General features: G+C 46.6%; 1 protein-coding gene across 1 annotated transcript in view; it reads left to right on the top strand.

Annotated features, from left to right (window-relative positions):
• The window catches only part of DDRGK1 (DDRGK domain containing 1), a 38,784-nt gene extending 12,776 nt beyond the window's left edge, over positions 1 to 26,008 (top strand). The window contains exons 3-9 of the mRNA XM_086464262.1: positions 2,713 to 2,819; positions 4,738 to 4,839; positions 14,803 to 14,925; positions 17,083 to 17,121; positions 21,626 to 21,682; positions 23,078 to 23,126; positions 24,415 to 26,008. Of these exons, the coding sequence (XP_086320388.1) occupies positions 2,713 to 2,819; positions 4,738 to 4,839; positions 14,803 to 14,925; positions 17,083 to 17,121; positions 21,626 to 21,682; positions 23,078 to 23,126; positions 24,415 to 24,587 (650 nt within the window). The 3' untranslated portion in view covers positions 24,588 to 26,008. The remainder of the gene's footprint in view (positions 1 to 2,712; positions 2,820 to 4,737; positions 4,840 to 14,802; positions 14,926 to 17,082; positions 17,122 to 21,625; positions 21,683 to 23,077; positions 23,127 to 24,414) is intronic.
• Positions 26,009 to 27,135: the final 1,127 nt, after the last annotated feature.

The raw sequence follows: 27,135 nt of genomic DNA, 5'->3' as shown, positions 1-27,135 counted from the left end.
CAGTCCCCTCGCATCACAGCCAAGCAGTTCAGGTGAAGAGGGTCCTGTGCGTCTCGAGGTTTGGTGTTCTTTATCAGCCCCATATCCTGAAGTGGGAATGGGACTTCCACGTCCTGCGGTACCGTGGGCAGTTAGGGAAGGTCACTGCTCAGAAATCGCTCGTGTCAAAGTTTGGAGCACTAAACTACTCTCCCTTTCCTGCCCCAACCCTCTGTACGTTGCAGAACTGCCATGTTTTGAGACATCAGATAAACTATGCAGACCACCACAGGAGATCCGCCGGCAAACAGAAATCCGTTTCCAGCTTCAAGTGCACAAAGCTGCTGAAACGATAGCTGCTTTATTTAAATAAAAAACCCCAAACCTCACTGACTGTGTGCAGCATCCACTCTGCTTTTCGTGGAGCTATTCTGCTCTAATAACCAATTGATTCAGCAAATCCTTTTACCGTGTGCTTGTGTTCTTGTCAGCGTGTTCAGGTTTGTTTAGCACCTATTAATTGCACCCAGGTTTAGTGCATTGTTGACCTTTCAGGCTCTGCTGAATCATGGTCTGCTTCTGCAGCCCTGTCTCTGGCTTTTGTGGGATGTGAGCCCATGCGCTGCAAAAAGCTTGGAGGAAGTGGGTACTTAGGGGATCACAGCAGATGCTTCAAACGGGAGGAAAGCAAATGCTGCTGAACAAAGGCCTGTTTGATCCAGGACTGGAAAAAGGCTTTAAAAGCCTTTCTAGACTTCTGCCTAACCTGTGGCTCAGGTACTCTTAATATAGATGAGATCTGAGAAGCACTCGGAGCCTCGGATTGAGTAGTGTCGTAGAGGGTGCTTTATACTTGTGGTGTTTTCCAGAAATAGTTTTCTAAAGAATGATACCAGTATGGAACTGTTAATTTTGGAGTAGTAACTGCTAATGCTGGGTTGCTCACCCATCGTGTTTGGAACCCCCCTTGGCCCGATATTTAAAATATAAATAGAGCTATTTTAAGCTTCAGCAAAATTGTAGAAGCAACTGTGTCAAGTCTGAGTGTCCCCTGTTGCTCTCGTTTGTGGTGCAGGAAGGGGGAACCCTTTTGATCATCTCAGGAATCAGCTACCAGTAATTCTCTGAAGCCCAATTCAGCAAGCCTGCCTCATATTCACTTCCATATCCTGAAAACAGCTAAGTTATTTGAGAGCCACCTACACAGCTCTCAATTACATTTGTTTCTGATGATGTGTCTCGGTGGCTTAACCATAGCACCATACCCTGTATTGGAATTAGTAAAACAAGAGTGTTTCAAACCTAAATTCTACATATAAAAAAAAGGCTGAGTCTCGTTCATCCATATACTCCTTCAATAGCAGCTCTCTGGGTTCTGAAAAAAAGGGGATGAGGTGCTCTGGAGAGAGCTCCCCCCGGAAAACCCTGGCACCAGCCCTGCCAAACCGCCTCTGGTGGCTGCCGCGGTACAGTCAGCCCCAGGTACGGCAGCTGCAGGCTCCCGTGAAACGGGTTTTCCAACACAATGGGCTCTTTCTTCTTGTTAGGCCTTAAACAAAGGGCTCAGGGGTTGTGTGAGTGGGGAACTGGGGTTTTTTTTTCCCCCCCAATGATGAGGGCTAAAAGTTAACTGAGGAAGAGCTTCCCCTTCACACTCTTCCTCTTCTCCCTCCCTAAATAAACGCTGCGTTTCGGGAAGATAGCAGGAGCTGGCAGCGCGCTTCCCACGTGGGGATCTGAAGTCGGCATCAAGCATAACAGCACTGTGAATGCTCAAAGTATAAATGACTTTACCCAAAAAAGGGATCCATGTGATAGAGATCTTTCATTTTGGATTCTGCCATCTGATTCAGACACGTGAATCTCGGTATATTGTGTAGTGTTTCATGGAGGGAGTGACTTTTCTTTGAGTGTCGAGGTCAATCCACAGTACTTGTGTTGTAGGATCAAGGACTCATTTAGACTAGCAAATAAAGTGGCCAAATGTTCATGAGCCGTGGGCAGGGAGGAAATGGCAGTCTTTAAAAGCTTTTTACTCTTACTCAGCCCCTGGGCGAGCAGAAATGTAATGCATTTGCACATCATTTGAGCACGGAGGCTTTCCCATTTCACAGTTGCAGAAATCATCTTTATAAACAACCACTTGCCAAACAACAGGGAGCTCTTTACGTGTAGTTTTGTTGCAGTCAAACCCAACATTTGCATTGCAGGGATTTTTTTTGTTTGTTTTTCCCCTCATCCTCCCTTTAAAGGTTGGTTATATCAGGCTAGAACTAGTGGATGAGTGGCATGCCTCTGAATTCCGCTTTTTGAATGGATGTCTGTTGTGCTAAGCTGGAAGGTAACTGGGAAGAAAGTCTCTGCAGGTGGGTGTTGAGCAGTTATATAATGACAGCCATTAGCACGTTTTGTGTCCAACAGAAAGCATAGCTTTTAATTGGGGAAAGCAGGAAATATTTATGAAAAAGCCTTCCTTCAAAAAGATCAAGTGAATTTTTACCTCTAGCTTCACTGGAGTGTGTGTTTGCCTTGTTACTTCTACTCTGTGGCTTTGGCAGTCCCGTGTGATTTTTTTTTTTTTTTTGCATTTTTCCGTCTAATAGGTCTTGTCTGAAATGTATGTGTGTCTCCTTTTCATCTGCTGCTGCTTTCCTAGGAAGCAGTGAAGTTTCTCGAAGGGATACAGTTCACAGACGATTTCAAATTTGTTTACTCTTTTACACAATGTTGCAGAGGAAGAGGATGCTGAGGAGGTGCCAGAATTTCAGGTGTCTGGGAAAATTGGAGCAAAGAAGCAGAGGAAATTAGAAGAGAAACAAGCCAGAAAAGCCCAGAGAGAGGTAAGCATTTCCTGCCACGTATAGAGCCCAGAGCAGAGCCTGAATAGCAGCAAAGAACTGGTGGTGACAGACACCTCGGAAAGGCAAAGGCAGTGTCATCACTACAGTGTTTTTGTTTTAAAAATGTAAATTCAGCTTTTTATGTCGTATCCCGAGAGGGCCGTTTTCTTTCCGTTCGGTTCTCCAGCGTTCTCGTGGGGAGGAGAGAGGAGTTCGACTCCGGAATGCTCTGGGCTGGCTCTTCCCACCGCCTCGCAGCTTAATGTCAGCCCTGTCTCCCCTGCAGAACGCACTCAAGCCCACGCAGCGTTGTTGTAACGCTGGGTCTGCGACCAAAACCGTGGGCAGCTCGAGTAGGGTTCCAGGTGCTCTCAGAGCGCAGAAGCTTTGTGCGGATTTATCTGTGTTTAGCCCCGTTTATTGTTTTTATGGAGTGGGGAGATGAAAAGCAGACCCTGTAATCCCCTGAAGTATATGGCCCAGTGAGATTTGGGTTGAAGTTTGGCCCTTCAACAGAGACTGAGTACACAGAGCGAACACGCCGCAGCTTTGCAGCCCCTCTTTCTTAAATCTGGGTGCAAAAGTCCTTGTTTAAAACCTGTTGCGTTTCTCCAGGTTTGCCTGACGTGGTGCAGGGAAGCGACAGGCTTTCTGCAACTTACTTTCTGAAGTGGAGGGCAGCAAGTTACGCGCTCGTTCCCTTCAGTTGTTCTACATTTGGGTTTGCAAACTCTGTGTGGTTCTGTCACTTGGAACGTGGGTTGCGAGTAGTAGATAAAACTTAACCCGGCCGTTGTGTAACGGAGGTTGGAGTGCGTGGTGCGCTTCACACCTTTTGCCAAAAGGCAGGGTTTATGAAACTGCTGACATTTCCAACGTGTAGAGGGTCCAGACAAAGCCAGTGACATCCCATCTTGAGAATTTTCATGTCACCTGAGGGTTAAATCCAGTTTCTGCTTTACACGCTAGTGGTATGCCCTGTAGGTAGGTAATGAACTTATTATGTTATATATAAACTTCCATTATGATCCTTTTCTAACACGGTGCTTTAACCATTTTGTCATTACTTTCCATATTCATTCTGTTTAATTAGCCTCTTTTTGTGGAAAATTTGAGCAAAGTTGAATGAAGTTAGATAAGCATCGGTTGGTGGAGTGAGGAATCTTTTGTTTCGTTTTAAAACATGCTGATTTTTATTTTCCCATGTAGAGAGATAAATTCCTTGGTTAGGTCTTTTTCTCTGAAACATTCAAAGCCACAAATCCTCCATTTGAATGTCTTCTACTTGTTCTCTTAATAGATTTTCAAATTCAAGTGTAGTGAAGGGACTGAAGAACAACTTTAAAAAAAATCTCTAACCGATAAAGTGAACGCCCTTTGTATTTTTTCCCCATTTTGCAACAGTCTCTTTGCTACGTTTGGTTTAAAAACAAATAATAAAATGATTTGAAGAGACCAGTACAGCTTTTTCTTTAAGAGATTTTGCCCAGGTTAATGATCAATTTGAATGTGCTTGGGTTTACAGAGTTTATTTTCCCCTCTCCTTTTCTTTCCCTCTCCTTAGAGGCCGTTCTAACGAAATTTTAAGTGAGGAGAAATGGAATGCCATGACACAATATTACTTAATATCACTATAGTAATAAGCTCATATGCATTCACCGAGCTTAAACCCTGGTTGAGATACAGATAATGAGTGAGAAGGGTCATTTCTAAGCTTATAGTAATGTTAAATATGCTGAAGGTGATGAGTTAAAGGATAATGACTTTTTATTCTTATTCTTTCCACTGTTTCTTTCTGAACATGGATCTAGGATGATGGTATGAAACCCCCCCATGGTATCACAATATGAAATGACAAAATGTATACTCAGGAAGAGTAAGGCTTGGCTTGCACAATGGTTGTTGGGTTTTTTTTTAGGCTGAAGAGGCAGAGCGAGAAGAACGGAAAAAACTTGAGTCAAAAAGAGAGGAGGAAAGGCGGAAAGAAGAGGAGAGAATACGTCTCGAGGAAGAACGGCAGGTGGGATTGGTTGTATTTATAGATGGAAATTTTGAACCAAGTTTGTCTTGGAGATTGCTTCTCTGTAAGTTCTGTGATCAGCAGAACTGGCTTTGCTTTTCATTACACTTGCACACGTTTTTTGCTTGGTTTTTTTGTTGCAATTCCACGTTGTTTGAATGCCAGTAACACTCAGTTATTTCAGCTGTAGATCCCAGCTTTGTTCCCCCTGAGTGCTTGGCAGAAGTGAAAACTGCTCCAACCACCACTACACCCATGCTGCAGCAAGCGCCCACCCACGGGCGAGTGTGGGGCAGAATGAAACCCAAACTCCCGGCGGTGGATCTGCTACCAGCGGCAGCTGGTGTGGTCAACTGGTTATGTTGACAAACGTAGCTGATCACATTGGCCCTTCGTTCTCCTGGGAGCTGTTTAAGTGTTGGTATATGAAGGAAGGAGCTGTACCTAGTCACTAGAGAAATTTGGGGGGTCGCTTGCTTGGTGTCTGACAGGAGAATTTTGGTTATCATAGAATAATGTAGGTTGGAAGGGACCCCCAAAGACCACCTGGTCTGTCCTTCTGCTCACACCGTGTCTGGTTAGAGCAGGTGGCTCAGGACCTCCACCAGCCCAGCTTGGAGTGTCTCTTCACGAGGGAGATTTCACAATCTCGCAGAGCCCCTGTTCCATTATGCTCAGCAGCGCTGCCTGCCTGACAGCTGTAACCAGCGGGGCGGAAAGCGAAAGACATGAGCAACCGATTTTGCAACTGCTCGGTAAAATCATATGATTTTATGCTAATTATACAAATTTACATGTGCTTCACAATTAAAGATTTCTAAACTATGCATACAAAGGTGCGTGTTAGCAGGAGTGACCCAGAAAAACAGGTGTTATGCAACTGAGATGCTTTTGTTGAATGCTTTTCATCAGGGAGGGAGGCAAACTTACTTCGGAGCTGCTTTGTGTACTCTGGGCATCAGTGCTACGGGCTAAGAATGAGCTTCGTGCTCTCCGGTGCTCGAGCAAGTCGTGTGGTGGCTTTGTGGTGCTTCTGGAGGCAAGGACCAAGGTGTTCTGCACAAGCCTGTGCTGAATAATTGCCATCCCAGGGGAGCAGAGCCCTCAGCTTTCAGCGTGACTTTTTTTTTTTTTGGATACTTAAATGTGCACAGAAATTTGTGTCTCTGGTTTGTAGGGAGCAGATTTTATTTTAATTTGTTCTGAGCGCACGTTGTGTAAGCAGAGTGTGTTGCTGGTAACATTTTAAAAGAGGAAAAGACAGTTTTTTCCTTTCCTCTGGTGGGGGCGTGAAGGCAGGATAAAGCGATTTTCCATACATTACACACGCAGATTGTGTCCGTGAGATCTTTCGTAGGATGTACATTTACCTCCCCCAAAAAATCCTTTATCTTCTGAACTCTTTGGTTTCCTCTTGGCTCCTGAATTTCAGAGACTGAAATGGATGAGGAGAAGGTCAGTACTACAACATCAGGCTATGTAGCATGGTCCAAGACTTTGACTTGTAAAGCAACTTGAAAATTCCAAGGGGCCAGTTACTCCACAGCTGCCCTTCCGAGGAAGATGCACTAATTTAAAGTACCTGGTGGTGGTCAAAGCGTGAACCCTGAGGTTGAATAACGGCTCTCAGCTGGTCTGAGCCGCTCCTGTGCTTAGCCGAGGTGTTCCCTACCAGCAGAACCATCAGACCCGTGGCTATTGCGTTTCCCCTGCTCACACACCAGTAGCACCAGCTTCTGCCTTGTGGTCCCTGCAACCACTCTGCTTTTCTCCTAAGTATCGCCAGTTTCTCCCCCTCATACTTCCAGCTCAGAAAGGGGCAAGATGAGCTCTGACTGCCTCTAAAGCACGTGTCTGTTGCCCATCCTGCTTGCCTTGGGGCTTGGCATAACAGCTAACTCAGATCTGTGATAACTCAGGTGGCAAGTTTCCCTCCGGTGGTTTATTCTTTTAAGTGTTTTGTCTCCACCCAGTTCCCTGATTTTTTTTTTTTTACTTTTTTTCCTTACATTTCTGGGAATTTAATATTCCTGGAACCCTGAAGAGTGAGTTGAAATGAACCAAAGGACTCCAATACTTTGGGGGAATTAGAAGGGCGCACTGCCTGGGCTCTAGCACTGTTTTAAGTGTCACTTCCTTTAGAGGAGGCAGAATTTCGGTTCCTTCCAGAGCAGTAGCCAGCACGGCAGGTGAGTTGCTAAGCAAATTGCAGTTGAGCTTGGCCAGCCTGCTCAAAAGAAGCTGTAGCAGAGGACAAAGCTGTTATCCTGGTGATTGCCCGCTGGGTTGACCTGGTGTTCCGCAGTGTGGCTGGCTAATCCGGATCGGTCGGGCGCGGTTGAAAAGTTGAGTAGAAAGTAAGGGTGAAGAAATTCTAACTAGAGATCTCTTCACACAGAAAGTGCTTCTTAACACGTTGAACTTCTGGGGTTTTTCATTCGCTTCAGTTTAGGGCTGAGCAATTTATTTTGGTTGAGAGAGGAAACTCTTACTTGTTTTTATTTTAATTTTCAGTATTCCTAGTAAAGACAGCACTAAAACACTTCCACCTCCATTTCACAATGCTCAGTGAAAAAGAGGAATACAGACTACGGCTCTGACATTTTTTGTGTGTTTGTTTTAAATTTTGTTCACAGCAGTCCAAAGGAGTATTTCCTAGAATTTTGAAAATGGCTCAGATGCCCAAATCTAGCTGGCTGCTCACTTTAGCCAATGCTTTCCTTGGCTACTTAAATTGTGTAATTTTAAGCTTTGTTTGTTCGGTTTGTTTGGTTTTCCCAGCAGCCTGTATCAGGACAGCAAGCCAACCCACCGGGCTACATCCCAACGTTGTTTTGCTACTCAGGGGAAGGTGTTCTCAATATTTTGGTTTTTAGCTTGGATCCAGGACAAGTCGATAATCCAGTAACTGCTGAACGTTTTGAGCATGGATCCAAGTAAATGTGTCTGACAATATTTGATGTCCATCCTCAGCTGTCTTCTAGTCTCTGTCTTCATCTGAGTCTTTGACAGAAACAAAACAATTCAAGATTTGTAGATGTTTAGGCTGTGTCACCCGAGTTCCTGCTTCAGTCAGCAAAGCAGGCAGTATCACAGGGAGCATGGTAATAACAAGACTTCAGTTTTAGTCTTGACTGGGCGACAGGAGGGGAAACATTGAATTAATAGATACTTGATTACTGTGCATGTAAGCACAGCCTGTCTTCATGATCATAACGTCTTATCTTTCAAATCTTGTCACAGACTGTGTGATGTAAAAGACACTGCCTCGTTCTACTAGGGCCCGCTAAGTGATACAGGGATCACTGGATTTATTGTGGTTTTAATGGAATACACGGGATAAAATGTCATTTGTAGTTCCTCCAGAGAGGGGATTCGTTATTTCCACAAGTAACGTCTCAGCACAAGTAAGCCCCTGTGGCCCATGGATGTGGTGATAGTGTTCCCCCATATAAGTTAGGAGATGGAAAGGCAAAATTCAGAAAGGTAGCTCGAGCAGCGATGGATAGTGGTGAGACACAAACCAGAGGGTAGCTGGTCGGATGATTTTTGGAGGCAGTTTGATTACTGACAATTCTGTAGTTTATATAATCCCAAAAGGCACAAGAAATTTAGACTTTATCACTAAAGTTTGTCTGAGAAATGTTAGGGTTGTCAGCTTCTGTTTGTTTTTTTTTTTTCCCCTTCCTTTTCCAGTCCATCAGAGTATCTCTGCAGGTGTAGTGACAGTGGCAAGTCCGCTGGGTTTTATTTCTGTCTTCTGCAGTACAGGAAAGGTGGTAAGACCGCTGATGAAGTCTTACTGCCTCCAGAAGCAGTGACATAACGGCATGAATTGTTTATTGTTTCACTTGCTGTGCATTCAAAGATTTGAACTCCTAAATTTGCTTGCTCTGCTTTATTTAATTTAATTGCAAATAAATTTAATTCGTGTATTTACAAGGGAGCTTAAGTGATCAGCAGTTAGTTTCCAAGCAAATGCGACCGCCTTTGTTAGCTAGATTTCAGCTGAACCTTTTTTCCCCAATCTCTCTCCCAAGAAGTGCTACCAAAATTGTGGTAACTTCTGTGAACGTGGGGGTTGGCTTTGTGTAAAGGAGAGTTTCTTCTCAGCCTTAAACAGCTGAATCCTGGTCAGGACCAACAGGTGATTCCTGCACCATTAAATACCATCTAAAGGTTAGTCAGACAGTGAGGGAAGGCAGATAGATTCAGGAGGAGAGCAGCTCATGTTGCAGCAGGCAGATCCTCTAGAAATTCCCCAGGGTTGATCTTTGATAAAGTCATCGGGGCTGTTAACCCTTTCGTACGTGCTCCCCACTCAAGTACTTTGAGATACGGAGTCTAGTGGAAATAACAAATACCTGAGTCAGATGAAAACCACTTTGTTTTATAAGCAAGTGGATGTCTTTCTGCCCTTATTTTTGTGGCAAATCTACACAGTGCTGTACTAGAAGTGGGAGCTGTACCTTCAAGGGAGATCTGGGGGCTAATATCTTGCATATTCTTGAGAAAAATAACCCCCTGGTTCTATTTAGATACATTTGTATGCACATATAAATAAAATGTAGTTGCCCCTTGGCTTCAGTGTTGCAAACCAGATAATGTATTTTTAAATTCAAGTTTCCTTTCCAGTGTTCTGATGACCTGATTGGTTATGCATGTGAGGAAGCTCCTTTATAATTGGCATTTGCTTCAGCTCTGCTTTACCCTGGGGATTTCCCTTTCACTCTTGGAGTTTTTTAGTGGCAAGATGGTTTACCAACCGACACCTTATCAATGACAGCGAACTTCCTCTGATGTTGCAAAACAGCGTCTTCGTACAAAGCCTTGCAGGTTGCTTTTTTTTTTTTTTCCCCCGCCCCGTGCACAGGGATTTTTGTAGATTTTACTCCCTCAGCCTAGCTTTGCTGTGCGAAGGACACTGCTTGTGCAGACAGCTCGCACTCTCCTGTACTAAAACGCAGCGTTGAACAGGGCGTGTTGCCTGTAGGTCCGTTGCAGAGTGGACTGCTCTCGAAACAGCTCGATACGGCAGAGAAACTACCAGTCTTCAGCGAGCAAGCTTTTAACTGTTGTGAAATAAAAGGCCCCAGCAGGAGTGGGGACTGGTGTTGGTCCACTGTTACACTGAGAAGCTGTATTGCTCAAGCGTAGCTGTGCCCCAAGCTTCCAAACGAGGGCAGTTTCATTAAAGCTTTTCGTTTTGCATTAAAGTGCCTGAATAAAAATGATCAGGATCCTCAGAGCCGTAAAAATGGAGGATCAGCTAGTGATCCCAGGGGTCCTGTGGAAGCTTGTGAGAGCTAAGCCCCTAAATTTTGGCTCTTTGATTTGGTGTTTCATCACGTAAGAATAGGCACCGTGTTTTAAAATGGTGATTGTTGAGTTGTTTTATTCTGTGTAGCGTTACGTGGACACGGAGGTTTGTGGGCCTCTCAGCAGAGCTTTTCATTATCTGTTTGGCATTTATATCTACTTTTCATACATAAACAGTGCGTTTCTGGAGGCTGATGGAGACTACTACGTAGTTTCAGTTTAAGCATCGGTTTTCAAGTGTGTATACTTTCCAGAGAATTAATTTCTCCTAAGGAAGTACAAATTGAAAAGCTTGCAGAAACCTCATTCTGCTCTGATTTAAGGGGATGAGGACTGGTAGGAACACTTATTCTATCTTACTAAAGGTATTTTTTTTATTTTGTGTCTAAACAGTGATGGGGGGAGGAATCCTGGAGATCCACCTGCTCTGTGCCAAATTCTTTGCTTGTAAAGTCTCCCTTCACTTCCTCCAGAACCTGCACTGACAGCACGAAAACGGGATGTTATACAAGGAGAGTTTCTTTGGTCCGTGACCCTCAAAGCGTTTGGCATAGGAACCAGAACACTCTTTCACATTCTGCCTGTGAAGGCAACAGCCACAAACAAGGGACAACTAGGTGGTGGCTGAAGAGAGTCCAGTGTTTACTCTACCTTCCTCACCAGCAGTGAGATCTCTTCCACTCAGCAGTCGAATAAGCTGCCTATAAATGATTTGTTTGTCAGCAGCTTGGTCCTTCGTCTGATTTGGAGGAGAGTTGGCGCAGCACACGACTGGCAGTTTCTGGGAAAGCTGCTTAAGCAAAGCTCTCAGAAAAGCTACTTGCTCTGTAGGCCAGTCTCGCTTAGTGTCGCCTCAAATGGGTGACTGCGCTGAAAGCGAGAAACGGTGGTTCAGCATCTTCTTGCTGGACAGTGCGGTCAGGGCCCTCACCCTTTGCTAAAAATAGCAATGCGTGATAAATCTTCGAAGGCTGTAAGCTGTCAGCCAGCCAGAACAGCATCCCAGGAACTCCAGAGGGATTTACGATCCCGAGAGTCAAGGTCTGCTTCCAGCTGGAAGTCAAAAAGAGTTTTCAAGACGCTGTGGGTTTCACCTGGTAAACGATTGGGCTCTTGGGCGGTTGGCACAATTAATGGTTTTGGTGTCGTGGAAATGATCGTTGTGATCGAGGTTAAGAGGGAAACAGAAGGTAATGATCCGAAAGGAGCCTCACAGCAAATCCAGGTCCTCAGTGGGCAGGTGGGACGGAGAGAGCGTGGAAAGCAGTGGAAGGACTGGGGCTGGGTGCGGTGGGAAGTCGGTGCTGACCACGTCTGGTACAGGAAGGGGTGAGGGTGTGGGAAAGTGTCTCCCAAAGTGCTGGAGATCCCCAGACTGCATGGAGCTCTGGAAACTCTTGGGTCTCTGCTATGCAAGGTGGCACGTGAGACTCACAGCAAGCATGCAGAGGTAGAGTCGCTCCAGCAGTGATGATGTGGACTTTTGGTTAGGAAAAGGAGAGAAGGAAGAAGGGTTTGAGTGATTAGGTTTTTTTGTTTGGTTGGGTTTTTTTTTTTTTCCCAAGAAAGACACGATGAGAGCGTGAGAGTTTGTTCTTCACATGCAGTGCCGTAAACTGATCAAAAAGAAATCTTTACACTGTAGCAAGCCCCCAGTTTGGGTAACGTTTAGGTGGGTGAGGTGAGAAGCAAACCTGCTTTAAAAGAAAAAAAAAAAAAACCACTTAAAAAAAAAAAAAAAGGCAGCTGAAGGTGAGCATCTGCAGTTACCAAATTTCCATGATGCTGGGATTTTCCCCACCACCCCACCCAATGTTGAAGGGAGGTGGCCCAGCTATTATCTCTCTTCTGAGCCACATGCTTTACCGCTTAACTCCACAGCAGTTGATGAGATCAGAACGGGGAGGGGCAAAGGAACCTGACTACCGACGATGTGGGGGGGGGGTTAAATTTTTATTTGAGCTGAGTGGCCCCTGTGTGACTTGCATGAAGCCAGCACTGGGCTCTGTTTCATTAGTAGACCCTGGGGTTGCTGAGAGTATTTCCGTGGGGGGGTTATGCATGCAGAGAAACTGCTTCTTGTGAGAATGCAACGTGCCCAAATTTGACCCTGCACCTTCCACGCAACTGCTGCATGACTTGGGGACGTGAAAGAAGAGCGCTGGCGTGCTGGGGAAAAAAAATAGGTGAGAATAAGCGTTGCCAGACAGCCTGACTTCGCCAGGGCTCCCCCTGCTCTTGCTGGTTGCTTCTCCCAGGGCAGATGTGCAAAGTCATCTCTCCTCTTAGCTTTGAACCAGTTTACAGTTTGGCTAAATCCTTCTTTTTCTACAGATTGAATCACAGGTGGATTCAGGTAGTAAAGCATGTGAGATTGTCGAGGGAGCGGCTGGGAATTTTAGTTATTAGATTAAAAAGCTTCTGGAAATACTTAAGTGTTATGGAGGAGGCTACAACCCCCCAGGAAACAGGAGGCTTCGAGGGCTGACGCACTTCAGCTACCAAAGCAGTGGCTCAGACCACCTGGAAATGCTTTGCTGATGGTAGAGTCGGCATTTAGGATCTGGAAAACAAACTCATGTCGGCTTTTAGGGAGCCCGCGGAAGAGGGACTGGGAGCTGAGCGCTTTGCCGGTGTCGCAGCAGAGGCGCTTTTCTGCGGGTGGTGGAAATGGAGGTGCTGAGAGCGACGTGCTGGTGTGCTCTCGTAAAGTTGAAGGTAGTTCTTCAAGTGGCTAAGGAAGACAGGAACAGTCCTCGTTCGTTTGTTGTCAGACTTTCCAGAAACAGGGAAATAATTCTTAGTTATTGTTGCTCTCAGCTGCAAATGGGACATTGTCTTCTGATCTTTTTTTTTCTAGAACCATCTAGAAATTATTTGCCAACGCAATTTTGTGCCCAAACTATTTGCCAAAGGTTTTGAGATTTTAATTTTTTTTTTTTTTTCCCCCATTTCAAATCCTGTTGAATTAGAACCTCTGTAATAGTCCAGGGGAAGAACCTTATTCTTGTATTTCCAGGGTCAAGATTAAATTTAATGCACTTACAAGAAAAGAACAATTGCCATTGCTTCCAGATGACATATGATTATGTTGTCCTTGGCACCTGTAGTGCTTATAAGGAAAAAATGTACTGTTGGGCCTTTGCTAGTAATTGTTACGGTGATGACTGACCCAGAAAATGGTCTTGTTTTGTCTCAAGAGCTTCCTCAGGTCTGTAGTTTTTTTGCATGAGATAGGGGTTTAAAAAAACCATTTTGACTTTGCGTCTACAACAGGATCTTTTCAGTCGTGTTTTCCTCATAGTTGGGTGCTGGTAGAATTCCTTCTCCTTTCTGGGAGTTTAACTAAACACAATTGGGACCAAATACACTTTCTCTTCAGTGTTTATTGAAGGGCAACCTTCCCATCCCCATTTCTGGTCTCCTGCTGATTTTGGCCTTACATGGCATCGTTTTTAATAGGGGCATTTTTCAATATACTTAATGACCTGTTCCTGTCTCTTCCTGTTGTAATGGAACAAGTGTTTGCTTTCCAGCCATCTAAGGAAGCAATTAGCATATTAGTGTCAAAGATGTAGCATGGCAAGCATTTAGAAATCAATATAATTGCTCTTGAAGAGATCAATTCCTGTGCTAATAGTACAGGGATGCCCAGAGATTGTCACTGAAATGGGAAGAACTCATCTTCCTAAGTTTTAATCAAGCCTTTGCCATGTGATAGCAACCAGAGGCCAAATTGGAATCTCACTGCACCGGGTGCTGTACAAACATCAGTTCATCAGTGGAAGAAACGGTTCTGTAAAGAAACATTTTTCTTCTGGGTGAAGTTATTTGTAAAGTGCTTTGGAGAAGAGCAAATTTTAAAAGAAAATAATGGGGAGCCGCAAATCTACAAGCTCCCAGTAAAAACCTGTCCTTGTTTGAAACTTTTTTTTTTAACAGAATCGATCACATTCCCAAACTTTTGCTGTGTGAATGTGTGACTGTTCTACATTACCTCATGTGCATCACCATTTCACTGGTGTCGAGCTTGGAGTTTCTGGGTTGGCATTATTATTTTTTTTTTTTTTTTTAAGACTTTAACCTTTCTTTCAGGGTAGGTAACGAAGTATTTTTATTGCAAATAACTAAAAGCAGAGCCTAGGTTTTGGTTAACAATCAAACGTGCAAAAAAAGACGGATGCCGGTGTCACTCCACTGTTCTTTGTGACCACTCCTGATGTAGACCAGTGCAGGTCAGGGCAGAATCGGGGCCAGTTACTGAAAGTGTGGATGTTGCATCAGAGCACAGTTAGGGGCAGGGATTTCCTGTCATGGGACCTGCAGAAGAAGCATATTCATGCAAATGAAGAAAGCAGGTTGCTTTATAAGAGTGGTTTTCTCCCCCTGTGTCAGAGCTGTTAAGAACCAGCCCAGGGGTATGGTGTGCCAGGCCACACCGCCGTGTGAGATGGTTACTACCTCAAGGGTGGCTTGTGAAGTGAATGATGCCGTCCAGGGAGAGCTTAGACTCATGTCAGACCCTTTTTATCTGCTCTCTGTCCTGGTAAAACCAGACTGCGGGTAAAGAAGATGCTACTTTACTTCGACCTAAACCTGATTTGGGGAGGAGCAAACTGACCGCTTGTCCTCTTTTCTGCCCAGGAAGAGGAAAAAAGGAAGGCAAAGGAAGAAGAGGAGAAGAGAGAGTATGAAGAGTACCTGAAGCTGAAGGAGAGTTTTGTAGTGGAAGAGGAAGGAGTTGAAGAATCAATGACAGAGGAAGAGGTATGTATGTTAGGCTGTTACTGCAGTTAGACTTTGTTATCTTTGTTAGACTCAGTTTGCCCTTACTGCATTCTGCCTTGTGTGAAATACACTTGAAAGCAGGGGTCAGCCAAATGTTTTTGCTCATCAAAGCTACATCGTGTGCATGGCACAGGTTAACCTGGAGTATTTCCTGGGGAATGCTACAGTTCCTCACACCAAACTCCTACCAGAGTACTAAGGCAAATGGACATCACTGGAAGTGAGTTCTCCCTTCATCTAAGGACTGAAATAATACTCAATTCTGGAATTCAGATAATCTTCTACTGCTGTCAGCTCTGCCCTACCCATATACAGTGAGACAGATGAAAGTAAGGCTAAATTTGGAGCTTGGTGGTGCCCACGTATCTTGTCGGGGAGGGGGGGAGGGGAATTGCTTCGTTTTGGTTTTATTTTCTAGACCTACAGAGCTGCTGTGAAATCAAATGAAAAAAAACCCAAGCTCTTGTCGTAAAAAGGCTTCTGTTCATTTGCAGGACACAACCTAGCTGCTTGTGGGGTGTACGCTGGGAGAAGGTGCACCCGGTGTTGGAAATGATTGCTGTGGTTGGTTAGTGTCTCCCCAACTCCAGCGTGCTCCTCCTGCGGCTGCCTGCAGACGGGCTGCTGGGCTTGGTGGTTGCAATGTGACACTTGACACGATATCACAGCAAACTTGAAAAAGTCCCACTGCTGTGGGAGGCAGCGTTCTTGCTCTGTCTGCCGAAAACCTGTTAGACTCACTTTAATTGCTGTCAGATGCTGAAATGGCTCTTGGGGGGTAGCTGCCAAATTTGAGCTGTCCAATGCATTTTGTGCCAAGTATTTTTTTATCGGGGCCGTGCGTGCGTTTGCTCCTCTGCTGAGGGTGACCCTGTTGAATTGAAAGGATTTGCCTTTAGCGTGACTAAGAGTGGCTTTGGGCCGAGGAGCTTGTAATGAGTCAGTACCGCTCGGCACGAGTCACAAGTTCTCACTGCGGACCCCTTCCCATTGAGCAAATTCCTCCCTCACGCTGGAATTAACACCAAGAGAAGTTGTATCCGGTGACGGGGGATTTCCTGAGATGCAGAGAACAGCGACATGCATACTTTCTATTGAAAGTCCCTTCAAAAATGCGTGCCTCTCCCGTTAGAGGATCAGGTTATACCTAAGTATTAAATTGCCCCACTTTAGACACCCGTTAGAGCTAGAATGTGCTTCTTGTCTGCGTTCCTACAGCTGCCTGTCGAGGAGAAATGAATCTTTCTATATGTGGGAAGGGTGTTCTTCACCCCAAAGAGCTGGGCAGGCAGTTGATCTCAACGTAAGACGCCTTTGGTAGGGGTGAGGGGTTAGACCTTTAATAGTAGGTGATATGGAAGTCATCTTCAGGAACAATCACAAGCAGTTATTTGGAGACACCAGCCTTGCAGGAGTGGCAGTCGCCCTCCTGCCTTGCGGTGGATAACGTACCGAAGGGTTTCAGTGTCCTGTCACAATGGCTGACTCCTCCTCGTGGCGTTGAGGCCGGCGAGCTGAAACTCCTGCTGAAAATTTCAGGTCCTGACTCCAGAGCTAAGCAGTTAATTAAGGCTGATTGATTTCCAGGGGTGCAGAGTAACTGGATCTCCTGGTGACTTCAGTGCACGTGGTTTGCGTTGCCTTTGAAAACTGAGCTGCTTCTGGTAAAAGGCCGGATTTCAGGTGCACGGCTTTGACAAGGGCTTGAGCCCTCCCCGTGTGGGGCGCAGCTGTGCGCTGCGCTTGACCACCTGCAGGAGCTGCCTCCTGAGTCACTCTGCGCTTCGCCTCCGCCCAGAGTGTCCTCAGCGTGTAAGTGTGACTTCACACGCGATGCACACACTCGCCCCGATGTGGTTATTTCGGGCTGTGTGTGATGTGAAGAATAACGATGCAAAGATTTTCTGTTAGAAAACACTTAAGCGCAACTTGTCCTTGAGCCATGTTCTGTCTTAGAAAACACCTATCACACATTCCGAATTAAGATTAAATCCAGATATATTTTTTTTCCCGTTCAAAATGTCCCTCAGCGTGTATGCAAGTTAAATGCTTCTGTACTATTTGTATCGAGCAGGTTTGCGATGAATTTAACGTTCATGAGTTTAAAGTAACAATTGTTTTCCTTGCTGTATCCAGTCTCGCAGCTTTCTGATGGAGTTTCTCGAGTACGTTAAGGTAAGCTACCATTGGTCTTTCTCCTCCTGCCATCCTTGTTAGATTGTGTAGAATACCTCTGTCAAAGAGCCGAGTCACAGAAAGAAGGGAAATCTTTACTTTTTCTTTGATTTACTTAAATATTTCAGCAAGTAACAAGTGATACCGTCGATGATTTCCTTAACCATGCATGAGCACGTCCATCGCTGTTGACACGGTTTGTAATTATAGCTGCGTCTTGGCTTTTCAGGGCAGGATTGTAGCTCTTACCCTCTCTCATAAGGAGGATGGACGTTAAACTGCACCTGGTGGATGACCCTCGGAGTTTATGAACGGCAATGTTTGCTGTTGATTGGGATTTGGGACATTCAGGCTTTTTTGTTTGTGAACAGCAGCTACTGATTTAGAAAACAATCTCAGCTCAGTGTGAATGAGAATTGCTGTACCAGCATGCGGCCTGCTGTGCAGGATGTGTTTGTGTCTGGAACGCTGGCATCGTAAAGGTCAATCCAAAAAAGGTCTTGTTTTTATCCATGCAATTTGTCTTAACGTTTGGCAGGGATATTTAAGAAGGAGATCACTTGGTTTTAACAGGGCGTGTTAGTCTCCCTTTCATGATATTATATGGTTGGTTGTTTAAAACCTGTGGTGTGTTTGTGAGGATTTCCACGTTTGATCTGTAAGGACAAATGCTTCTTTCTCCACTGTTGGTATATCAAAGGTCAAATGCATTTTTCTGCTCTTACTCTAACAATGTCACGCAAATCTTTTGTCCTAATGAATCCCTTTCCTCCTTTACTGGAAACTGGACTCTTACCTGACCGTGTATGCCATGTGTCTGAAAGGCTTCCTTAGTAAGCAAATCACTTGCATACTTAGCCACCTCCTAATCATTTTGTTCATCCAGAATCTCCCACTCTGGGCCAGTTTGGCACGTCCATTATCCCAGCAAAACCCCGGACTTGCAAACAGGTCTGTCTCACGGGTAACTCTCTGCAAGGAGTCAGTCTGAGTGACTGCCATGCAAGCGTGGCTGCAAAGCCACGGCGCAAGCCCCTTCTGCTGTGCTGCTCTCTGCCTCCCGTGTCACTGGCACGTCTGGTGGTGTATCCCAGCAGGCCCCAGTGAGAGAGGCTGCTAGGCTGGCATCTGTCAAGTGCTCCCTGATCAACGTGATCTCTGGGAGTAATTTGGAAACGTCTAAGGTAGGAGCACCCGGAGTTAGGACACGTCCTCATGGCTGGAGCCCAGACGAAAATAGTCCCTGTTCCGTAAGCAAGTCCCCAGCATAAGCCAGTCAGCTCTGATCAGAAGCCCCACCAAAAAAACGATGAGACAGCCGAGAATAGATTGGAAAAGCTATGGGTGGCGCGTTTAAAGAGCCGGAGTAAAACCATGGAGCGACGACGAACCGTCAGCTGGCACATTTCGTTTTGCAGCCACGCAGCGATTTCACTATTCTGGTTTCCACAGAAGCCAGAGAGATTTCTTTGAGAGGGAGGGGAACTTTGAGATGGCCGTGCCTGTCAAGACCATTACTTGTCTGTGGAAATGGGCTAAGCGGTACGGTGTGATCCCAGCTCACCCGTTCCCATCCAAGGCTTTCCAGATACAGCCAAGCGGGGAGCTAAGGAAAGGGCCCCGGTCTTTATCCGACGGCGTTGTTTATCAGTGACAGTAGGTAGAACAATAGGATCCTTCAATGTCCCTTGGGGTCTTCTGCTAAAATTGGGAGGGTTTCCAAGGGATAATGCAGCGGGGTCTGATTCTGCCCGTTGCCCTGGTGGTTGTGAGGGATGGAACAGATTAGTCACAAACTCTCGGTTTGGTGTTGAAGCGCATATGTATAGTTTTATATTAGTCACTTCTACTTGACGTCAGAGAAATTAAGCACAGGCTGAAAACCTAATTCAGAAGCGCTTCGACACCTGATTTCCTATGTAGAGATGAGTTGCAGAATTGGGGCATTGCTTTCTTTTACAAGCTTTAGGTTTTTCTTTTTAATCTTGAAAGTATGCTTAATATATAGATTATGTATTGCCCTCATCTGCTGTTCTGTTCGCAGAAAACGGTTGACTTGTATCAAGAAGCAGTGCTAAGCTGCTAGTAGCTGTCTGAAAAACGTCTAAATTGAAAGAGCAATTGGCATTTTTAAAAGCTAAAATTTAATTTAGCTCTTCTGTTGAATAACTTATTTTACTGGCATAACTGACTGGAGATAGCTCACCCCATGCTTCGTTCCTAAGGGTGCTGGAAATAAAATGCAGCCTCTTTTTATTTTTTTTTCCCAGCTCTGCCTCATGGGATTGTTTTAAATGGGATTTTTCTTAAAGGCACCAAAATTGACACACCCCCAGTTCTGCTTTGCTGAAGGCTGAGCATCTCCCTTCCTTTGGGGGTGTCACAGTAGCCCCTCAACCTCAAACTGGCTGCTGCACTATCCCCAGCTCACACCTCAGGCACGGTCTCTGCTGCAGGAGCCGTCCTGTGTGTTTGCCCTTCGGGGTGGCCCGTCCTCAGGTCCCGGCCTCGCCCGCTTTGCTCTCAGAGGAGCAGAACAACCAATTCTTCACGGGAGCCTCGTGGTTTTACGTAGCGGCGCCGTGGCTGCGCCGCGCACCTCAGAAACCAGCTCTGTGGGCTCTCCTGAGCCCTTCAAAACCTTAACAGTGACGTGGGCAGAGGTTAAAGAGCAGCAGTTCCCTTGCCGTGGAGCTCTGTTGGCCCGGGGAAGTACGAGCCTGCGCTTTGTCCGTCGAGGTGCTCTCACCAGCCTTGACAGGGGGTCACTGAGGGACAGCCAGCGAGCTGAAACAGCAAACTACCTTTGAAAGGGCTGGTGATACTCAAGAGGCTTGACCCCTTCCTGTTTTGTCTGTAAGGAAGGTGATGCTTACAGGAGGAGGGGAGAAAAAGTCCGACTTAATCCTGGGAGCTCTTGCCCTGCTTCGTGGCGGCAGAATCACACCTGAACTTAAAGGCATTCAGTAAAGTGTGGATGGGTGTGCGTTGCTCTGTGGGAGTGAAGCCTGTCTGTACAACGTGAAGCGTGTGGTGAGGTGGCTCGCTGGCTTGGGACCTCACAATGTCATTGTATTTTGGAGGGGGGGCGGGGGGAGTGCATCCTAATCCCACCCCACTCTCTGGGCTCCTATTCACAGCAGGATCGAGCGTGGAAGGCTTCCAGTAAACGTGGTCATTGAGGGGGAATATCTTCAAGTGAAGGTTTAAATCCTGTTTTCCTTGTTTATGTGGCTTTGCGCCCCCCGCTGCCCCCCTCCCACCCCATCCTTTTGAAAGAAGATGTGACGAATCTTGGCAGTTCCCAGCTCTGAGAACTGAATTCCATGGACTGGTTCCCATTCCGTGCGTTCAGTCCATGGTATTCAGTTCTCTAGCTTGGCTGCATCGAACTTCACAACTACTAAGTCTGTGCGTGGCTTTTTTTTTTTTTTTTTTTTGTCTGATTTTATTAATGAAAAAGATTCATCTATTTCAGCCTCCCTTCGTTTCTCCAGTGTACTCTCAAGATCAGAAACAAATGCATTTATTGCTCGAAGTACTGCATCTGATAACGGAGATGTAGCTCTTGTGGCCGTACATATATGGCTCTTAGGAATGTAGGGGGGAACGTTAGCTGAACAGTCCTCAGAAGTTTTATACTTTCCAAATTCCTTATAAACAGTTTATTCTCGTACTGCATCTAAACAGACGAGTTTCTAAACCTTTTGCAGAGAAGACAGCAGGAACCGAGTAGCTCCAGCCGAGTGCACCAGGTGTTTTCTCTGTAATTCCCTGGAGCTACAGAGAAGCCTAAAACCAGATGTGAGCAGTGGGGACTGCGTCCTGGCTGCGAGAGGCTGCAGTAAGACTCTCTTCCAACAGCCAAAGGAAAACGTGCAGTTCCTGCTTCTGCCTTTTCTTCCCCGAGACCATGGTGCTGCCTGCGCGGGAGTGCACTAGCAGTACGCTTCCAGCACTGACAATTTTAATAAGGTGCTCATTTGCTTAGGAAGATTATTATGGCATTGATACACATGACATTAGTAAAACAGACTAAAGGGCTTAATGCTGCCAGTCTTGTCTGGATTGTTACGTATGCGCTGATACACCAGCCATCCCTTTAAAATGTACTTTGAAACGTCTCTCAAACGAGACGGGATCTTGCTGAAGCGTGCTGGAAGTTAGCCATAGCAGCTGAGAAGCTCGGGTGGCAGGAGGAGCAGAGCCGTGGCTGTTTGTGGTGCTCATCCCGTCCCTCTGACGTAAGGAGAGGTTCAGGATGGGCGCTGGCGAACGTCGTTGAGCCCTCACGTAAGGGGGTCGGAGCATCTTCCCGCAGAGCAGACTGCTTTAAGTAACTTAAGTTAGAGGTTTTTTGTCAGAGAACAGTGCTTATTGGGAAAAGTTAGGTAGAGTGGCAGGTTCTCCTTTGCCTCTTAAAGGCATTTTTTTTATTTGAAAGCTAAAGAGATAAGCTAACCCTCTGATTCATCATGCATGCAACTCTTGTTTGTTCCCGTAGAAAACAAAGGTAATCCAGCTGGAGGACTTGGCTTCACATTTGGGTTTAAGAACACAGGTAAGTACTAACTTTTGGGGTGCAAGTACAAGAATTGAGTGTATAATGACAGGAGAGCAAGTGGGTAAATAAGGGTGACACCTGTGCAAGTGTCTTGGCATTACTGAAAATGCTTGGATTTCGGTGAAGTTCAGCAAAATCAGCCCTAAAAATGTGGCCATGCATCAAAGTACCGCCCAGCCAGTGGAGCCCTGTTGGCTTCCAAGATTGTTTCAGTGCGTCGTGCTCAGTCTGCCTCTTGCCCAGCTGCCTGGTGGCTAATGGATCCCGCAGAAATGGAGCAATTTGGGGTACTTGGGAATCGACAGCAAAGCTAGAAGCAAATTCAGGCGCTGCCTGCGTAACTGGACAACGTCGTTGTGTTTGCAGACAATCAAGAGCTGAGGTGTTTTGCTCCAGTTCCTTGTGTGTCCTCAGATCATTAAAGAATTTGTATCTTGTGGAGCATTACTTAAGAATATTGACCCTCTCAGCACCATATAAGCCTGTCAAAGTGAGCTCATGGTGCCAGAGCTGTACTCTTTTATTTTTTTTCTTCCTCTCCGTCCCCTTTCTGTTCTCTAAACACTTTGTGGTTTGACTCTGAAGAATAGTCATGGCTGGGTTTATTTTAATTTGAGCACATTTGACGTCTGTTTCTAAGTGACCGATGTTTTCTGTTGTTCTGTTCCTAATCTGATCTGGGGGTGCCCCTTCGCAGCAGCTCACGCTGCTGTAAGTCCCGGCTGCTGTGCCCCTGCCCCTCTCTTAAACCAGAACTTCATTTAAGCATGCAGCGAGCCGCTTAAGGGAATTTATCTGGTTGAAATCTAAAGTGCAGTTTGCTTCTGCAGTCGCATAAATAGAAGAAAGGGAGGGAGGCAGAGCTGTGGAAACCAAGGCTTAGAAACAAGCTTAAGGTGTAGTGGAACTGTCTGCTCGGAGTAACTGCCGAGTTAACCCAGCAGTAAATTCGGCACGTTGGTAAAAGAGGTTTCCTCATAAATGGAGCAGGAAAAAGCACAAAAAAGCTCTGGGATGTATTGAGTACAGCTGGGTTCTTGCGGGGGGAAGTACCTCGGTGTGCATCGTGGAACTTGGGTGGGGCATTGGCACTACACAGCCTTTTTCTGGGAAGGTTTCTATAACCACCCCCCGTCCCTTGAAACAACCAGGTAACGTAGCCATAACGGTCTTTTTTGGGGGTGGGGAAGGTGTTTGAACACCCCAAAATGCAGCAGGTTACTTCATCTTACTGCATCTGTCTGTGTGGAAACACTGACGGGCATCCTTCCCTGGAGTCTTTAACCCAGAGGAATTAAGTGTAAGCCTCCACCTGTAGTTTATCTGAACATGCAAAAAGGGGTTTTGCCTCCCTCTTGATCAGTTTGTTATTCCTTCTTCTCTTCTGAACAGGACGCGATTAACAGAATCCAGGACCTGATGGCAGATGGCACTCTGACAGGTGACAGCCCCCCACACGAAGGGGACTTTATTGCAGCTGCTGAACAGGTGGTGCAGGAAATGCCTTCACTGTGGCAGAGAGAGACTTCCAGTGTCATTTCTGGAAGCATCCAACTGTAGAGGATCCTAGTAGGACTTGATAAGCAGATACTTGTATTACCCCTGCTTCAGCTGCCGTGGAACTACGGTTTGCTGCGCTACGGGCTGGCCTTGCTGCTGCGGTACGTTAGACAGAGGTTGGGGGTGAACGCCCCGACGGTTCAGGAACAGCCCAAGGCTTCTGCGTGTTGATGGAGCCCTGCTGAAGGCCTTCAGGGGCTGCTGAGCAGCCAAGCTGGAAATGGGGGCTTCCGAAATCTGGAAGAATCGCTTGGGGTAGTTTGCAAGGGCTGTTTTAAAGGTGCTGGGGCGAAAGCCGGCGCTGGGGTACGGCGTGCTGTGGGAGAGGCAGACACCCCAGAGCGCTCCGGGGTGCTGTAGGAAGTGAGGTGCTTGTTCCTGGCCGTGCACCCACCCAATCGAAGTTGGAATGTAAGCAGAGACCGAGCATGGGGGGTAGCTCCCTGTCCGAACAAGGCTGGTTTACTGCTGGGCAGTCGTCTTCTTTGTGAGGATGAAGTAGGGGAAGGTGCCAGTGCAGACATTTATTGACCTGATACTGTGGTCGTGGCTGGGAAACGACTGTCTTGGGCTGTGCCTGTGGATGGATACCCATTCAAATGACCTAAAAGTGCTCTGAATCAAAGCAAAAGGGTGTGTGGCGTCGCGGCGGTGTCTGCGGCCTAAAGGCCGTGGCCGTGAGGGCTCTGCCTTGCATTCGACCCTCGAAGGCGTCAAGAGCAGAGGGATCTCTTCTCCCTCTCGATGGAGCAACCAAAATAGGGAAATGGAGCTTCATTCCCTTGTAGAGGGTCAGTTGGACTGGCTGAGCTGGGCCCCAAATCACCTCCTGGACCCTCCTGCTGGTCTTCCCTTCTCCGCCGCCCGCCTGGGCCCGCAATGTCAGCACCAAACCCCCGTCCCAGCCGGCTGCAATGAAGAGAGGGTGTTACTTTGGGCAAAATTAGTCTCACCAAGGCACGGGGCTGTTACCAAAGCCCTGCTCAAAGCCCCAAGAGGAGAGAGGCGATAAAAGCCTGGCTGCTCGGCGCCTTGTTCTGCCTGCCCTAGATAGGAAACGCCGCCTCAGCGCTTCGAAAGTCCCTTCCAACAGAAGTGACTGATGTCTGTCGGGGAAGGGAGAGAGGAGCCAAAGTGCTGACTTCCAGGTCCTTTCTTTCCCCCTGCAGGTGTGATTGATGACAGAGGGAAGTTCATCTACATCACTCCGGAGGAGATGGCTGCCGTGGCTCAGTATATCAAGCAGAGAGGACGAGTCTCCATCGCAGAGCTGGCCCGAGCGAGCAATTCCCTGATCAACCTCCAGCCCGACAGCCGAGCTGCTGCTCCGACTGTGGCCTGAGATTGTGACGTGAGGAAGACGCAGCAGGAGTTTAACCTTGTCGTGCATAAGCCCCACAGTGTAAAAACAAACAAGAACCCCGCTAGGCCGCTCACGGTGCTGGAAGATAGGGCGCTCTTTTTAAGCGTCAGCTGCAAGACTTGCTCCAAAGTTTTGCTTTTCCTTCTGTTAGAGTAAAATAGGATAGTTAGTGCAGCAGAGGGTAGCCAAGAACTTGGGGCTGAAACACCCTGATGCACCTGCACGCCAGGAATATCAGAAATTTCTACCTGTTTACTTTATCTTGGCCGTCTCATGTGACTAGCTGAATTTTTATTGTTTCCAGATTCTGATGTCTGTGTCGGATATACTTGGGTTTGATTGTATTTGGGATTCTCCAGACTTGCTCTGTGCTTGGGGAGCTGTATAACTCTGTGGCAAACCACACAGACAGCCCAGGGTAACGGGTGTGTAGGGGTGAGGCTTGCAGGTTTTGTCTTCTGTATAGACATTGGGAGGACGGAGTAAAAAAGAAAACACTGCAAATGTGTCTCTGTTCTTACTGAAATATGTACTGAAACCCTAGAAATGTGAGAACTTCCAGAGGTTATTTCAGAAAACCTTTGCTAGATAAATGGGGTTTGCTCGGTTTATATAATGTAAGAAGTTTGCTCGGAGCCAAGCGCTGTTATTTTCCTGTAGCCAAGAGACAGAAACCCCTCCAGGCAAGGGCTGACTCGCCTCATTTATTGTGCAGGCCAATTCTCCTGATACCAACCAGATTCTGATGATTCATCCTTTGAAGTAAGAGCCAGCTCCCTGTGTCTGAAGGCCTCAGACGTGGCCTTTGTCTTCTGGATGTTTGTGGGTTTGTTTTTTTTTTTTTTAAATCAAAGATTCAGGCATTATGAGTCATGCAATTAATGTTACAAGTAAATGATTATTAATGTATTAATTGTAGGGGTCGGTATATTTCCTGCACAAGAATATTTATTTTTTTAATAGCCTAATTGATGCTTTGTTAATTCTCCTTTCTGAAATCAACAGCGTCTATGCGGATACGCAGTAATTGGGGAGGGCAGGAGGGGCCGGGTTTGTCTCTTGCCACCCGTAAGAGATAACTTGAGTAGCCTAAAAGCTGCGTTAGCGGTGAGATGAGAGCAATAAAACAGGGGAAGGAAGCGCATTTCCTTTCCAATCCCTGCCCTGCTGCTGAATGTGACGCTCGGCAGGAGGGCCGAGCTCCCGGGCAGCGCCACGCGTCCGTGTGAGAGACGGGCACGTCGTCACCGTGTTGCACAACGATACCCAGCAGCGAGACGACTGGAGGCTTGTAAAGTCCCTTAGTTATTCCAAATTTGACTTTGCCATTAGTTTTTGGGGTTTTTGTTGTTCTCTCCTAAACCATTCTTGTAATAAAATAAACAATCTTGAAAAAATCACCGAGATTTGTATTGGAGAGATTTTTTTTCGATGCGGTAAAGGATTTTATGAGATAAAGGAGCCAGCCTGCCATGCCACAGCCTCGGTGTGCCAGTCGGAGACCAGAGGTCTTCCACTAAATCCGCAGAAATCACTCCAAAGTACCCTCCGTTTCTGGGAACGTAACAACTACCGCCGTGTCCTCTGTGCAGTGCAGGCTTCCTTCTGCTCTGCTAGCACCAGCACAACCGCCCTCCTGCTTTAGCGCGGGCCAGCCGTCTGCCCGGAGCGGCGTGTGCCACCTCCCCTTACATGCCTCTGTATCAGCTCGGACGAGATTTGTGCCTTGTAGGAAGTGAAGTGCTTGTTCCTGGAGCTAATTCAGGCCATTGTTTAGATCTCACCTTGTGTGGTACGACGACACAAGGTTTTCCATCTATTTTTCTTTTTTTTTTTTTGGCCTTCGCCCTCGGGTGGAATGGCAAAATTAGGGCAAGCCTGCTCAAATGAGCTAGTAATTATTGCTGTTATTATTCCTTCCCTGTACAACCAGAGTACCTGGGAGCTCTTGCGCTAGTTCAGAGGAAAACCACGGCGATAAACGCTGCATAACGCACGGGCAAGGTCTAACAGAAACTTGGGAGTATTATTAGGGTTTTTTTTTTTAAAGCTAATTCAGACCATTTCACTCCTGGAGTTTCCCAGGGCCGTGCCGAAGCCGAAGGGGTTGCCTGAGTCCCGGGCGGGTCGCAGAAAGCCTGAGGGAGCGCCGCAGCCTAAAGGAGGTGCTAGGCAGAAGAACGTGATGGCGATTTATTACGAGCCGAAGTTGGGGTCCCATGGAGGGCTCTGACAGCAACGGGCACCTCTGAAGTGCCGCTTGCTGAAGCTCCTGTTTTGAGCTCAGGAGTGCTTCCCCGCCGAGGCAGGCAGGCAGGCACGATAACCAGGCCGAGCCCTTCCACGTGGGATACAGATCACCCAACAGGTTTTGGAGATCCTTCTGCCTCTTTGCCTTGGTGGGAGACTAGATTTAACCTGTGGGTCCCTCCCAGTACTGAGCTGAGACCTCGGGTTTGGGGTCTACGCTTGCCTTTAACCATGGTCCCCTCCAACCCAAACTATTCTGTGATCCTCTCCTAGGGAT

Source organism: Leptosomus discolor, chromosome 4, assembly GCF_034619465.1.
Source record: "Leptosomus discolor isolate bLepDis1 chromosome 4, bLepDis1.hap2, whole genome shotgun sequence".
Taxonomy (NCBI): domain Eukaryota; kingdom Metazoa; phylum Chordata; class Aves; order Leptosomiformes; family Leptosomidae; genus Leptosomus; species Leptosomus discolor.
This window is presented reverse-complemented; position numbering and strand designations above follow the sequence as displayed.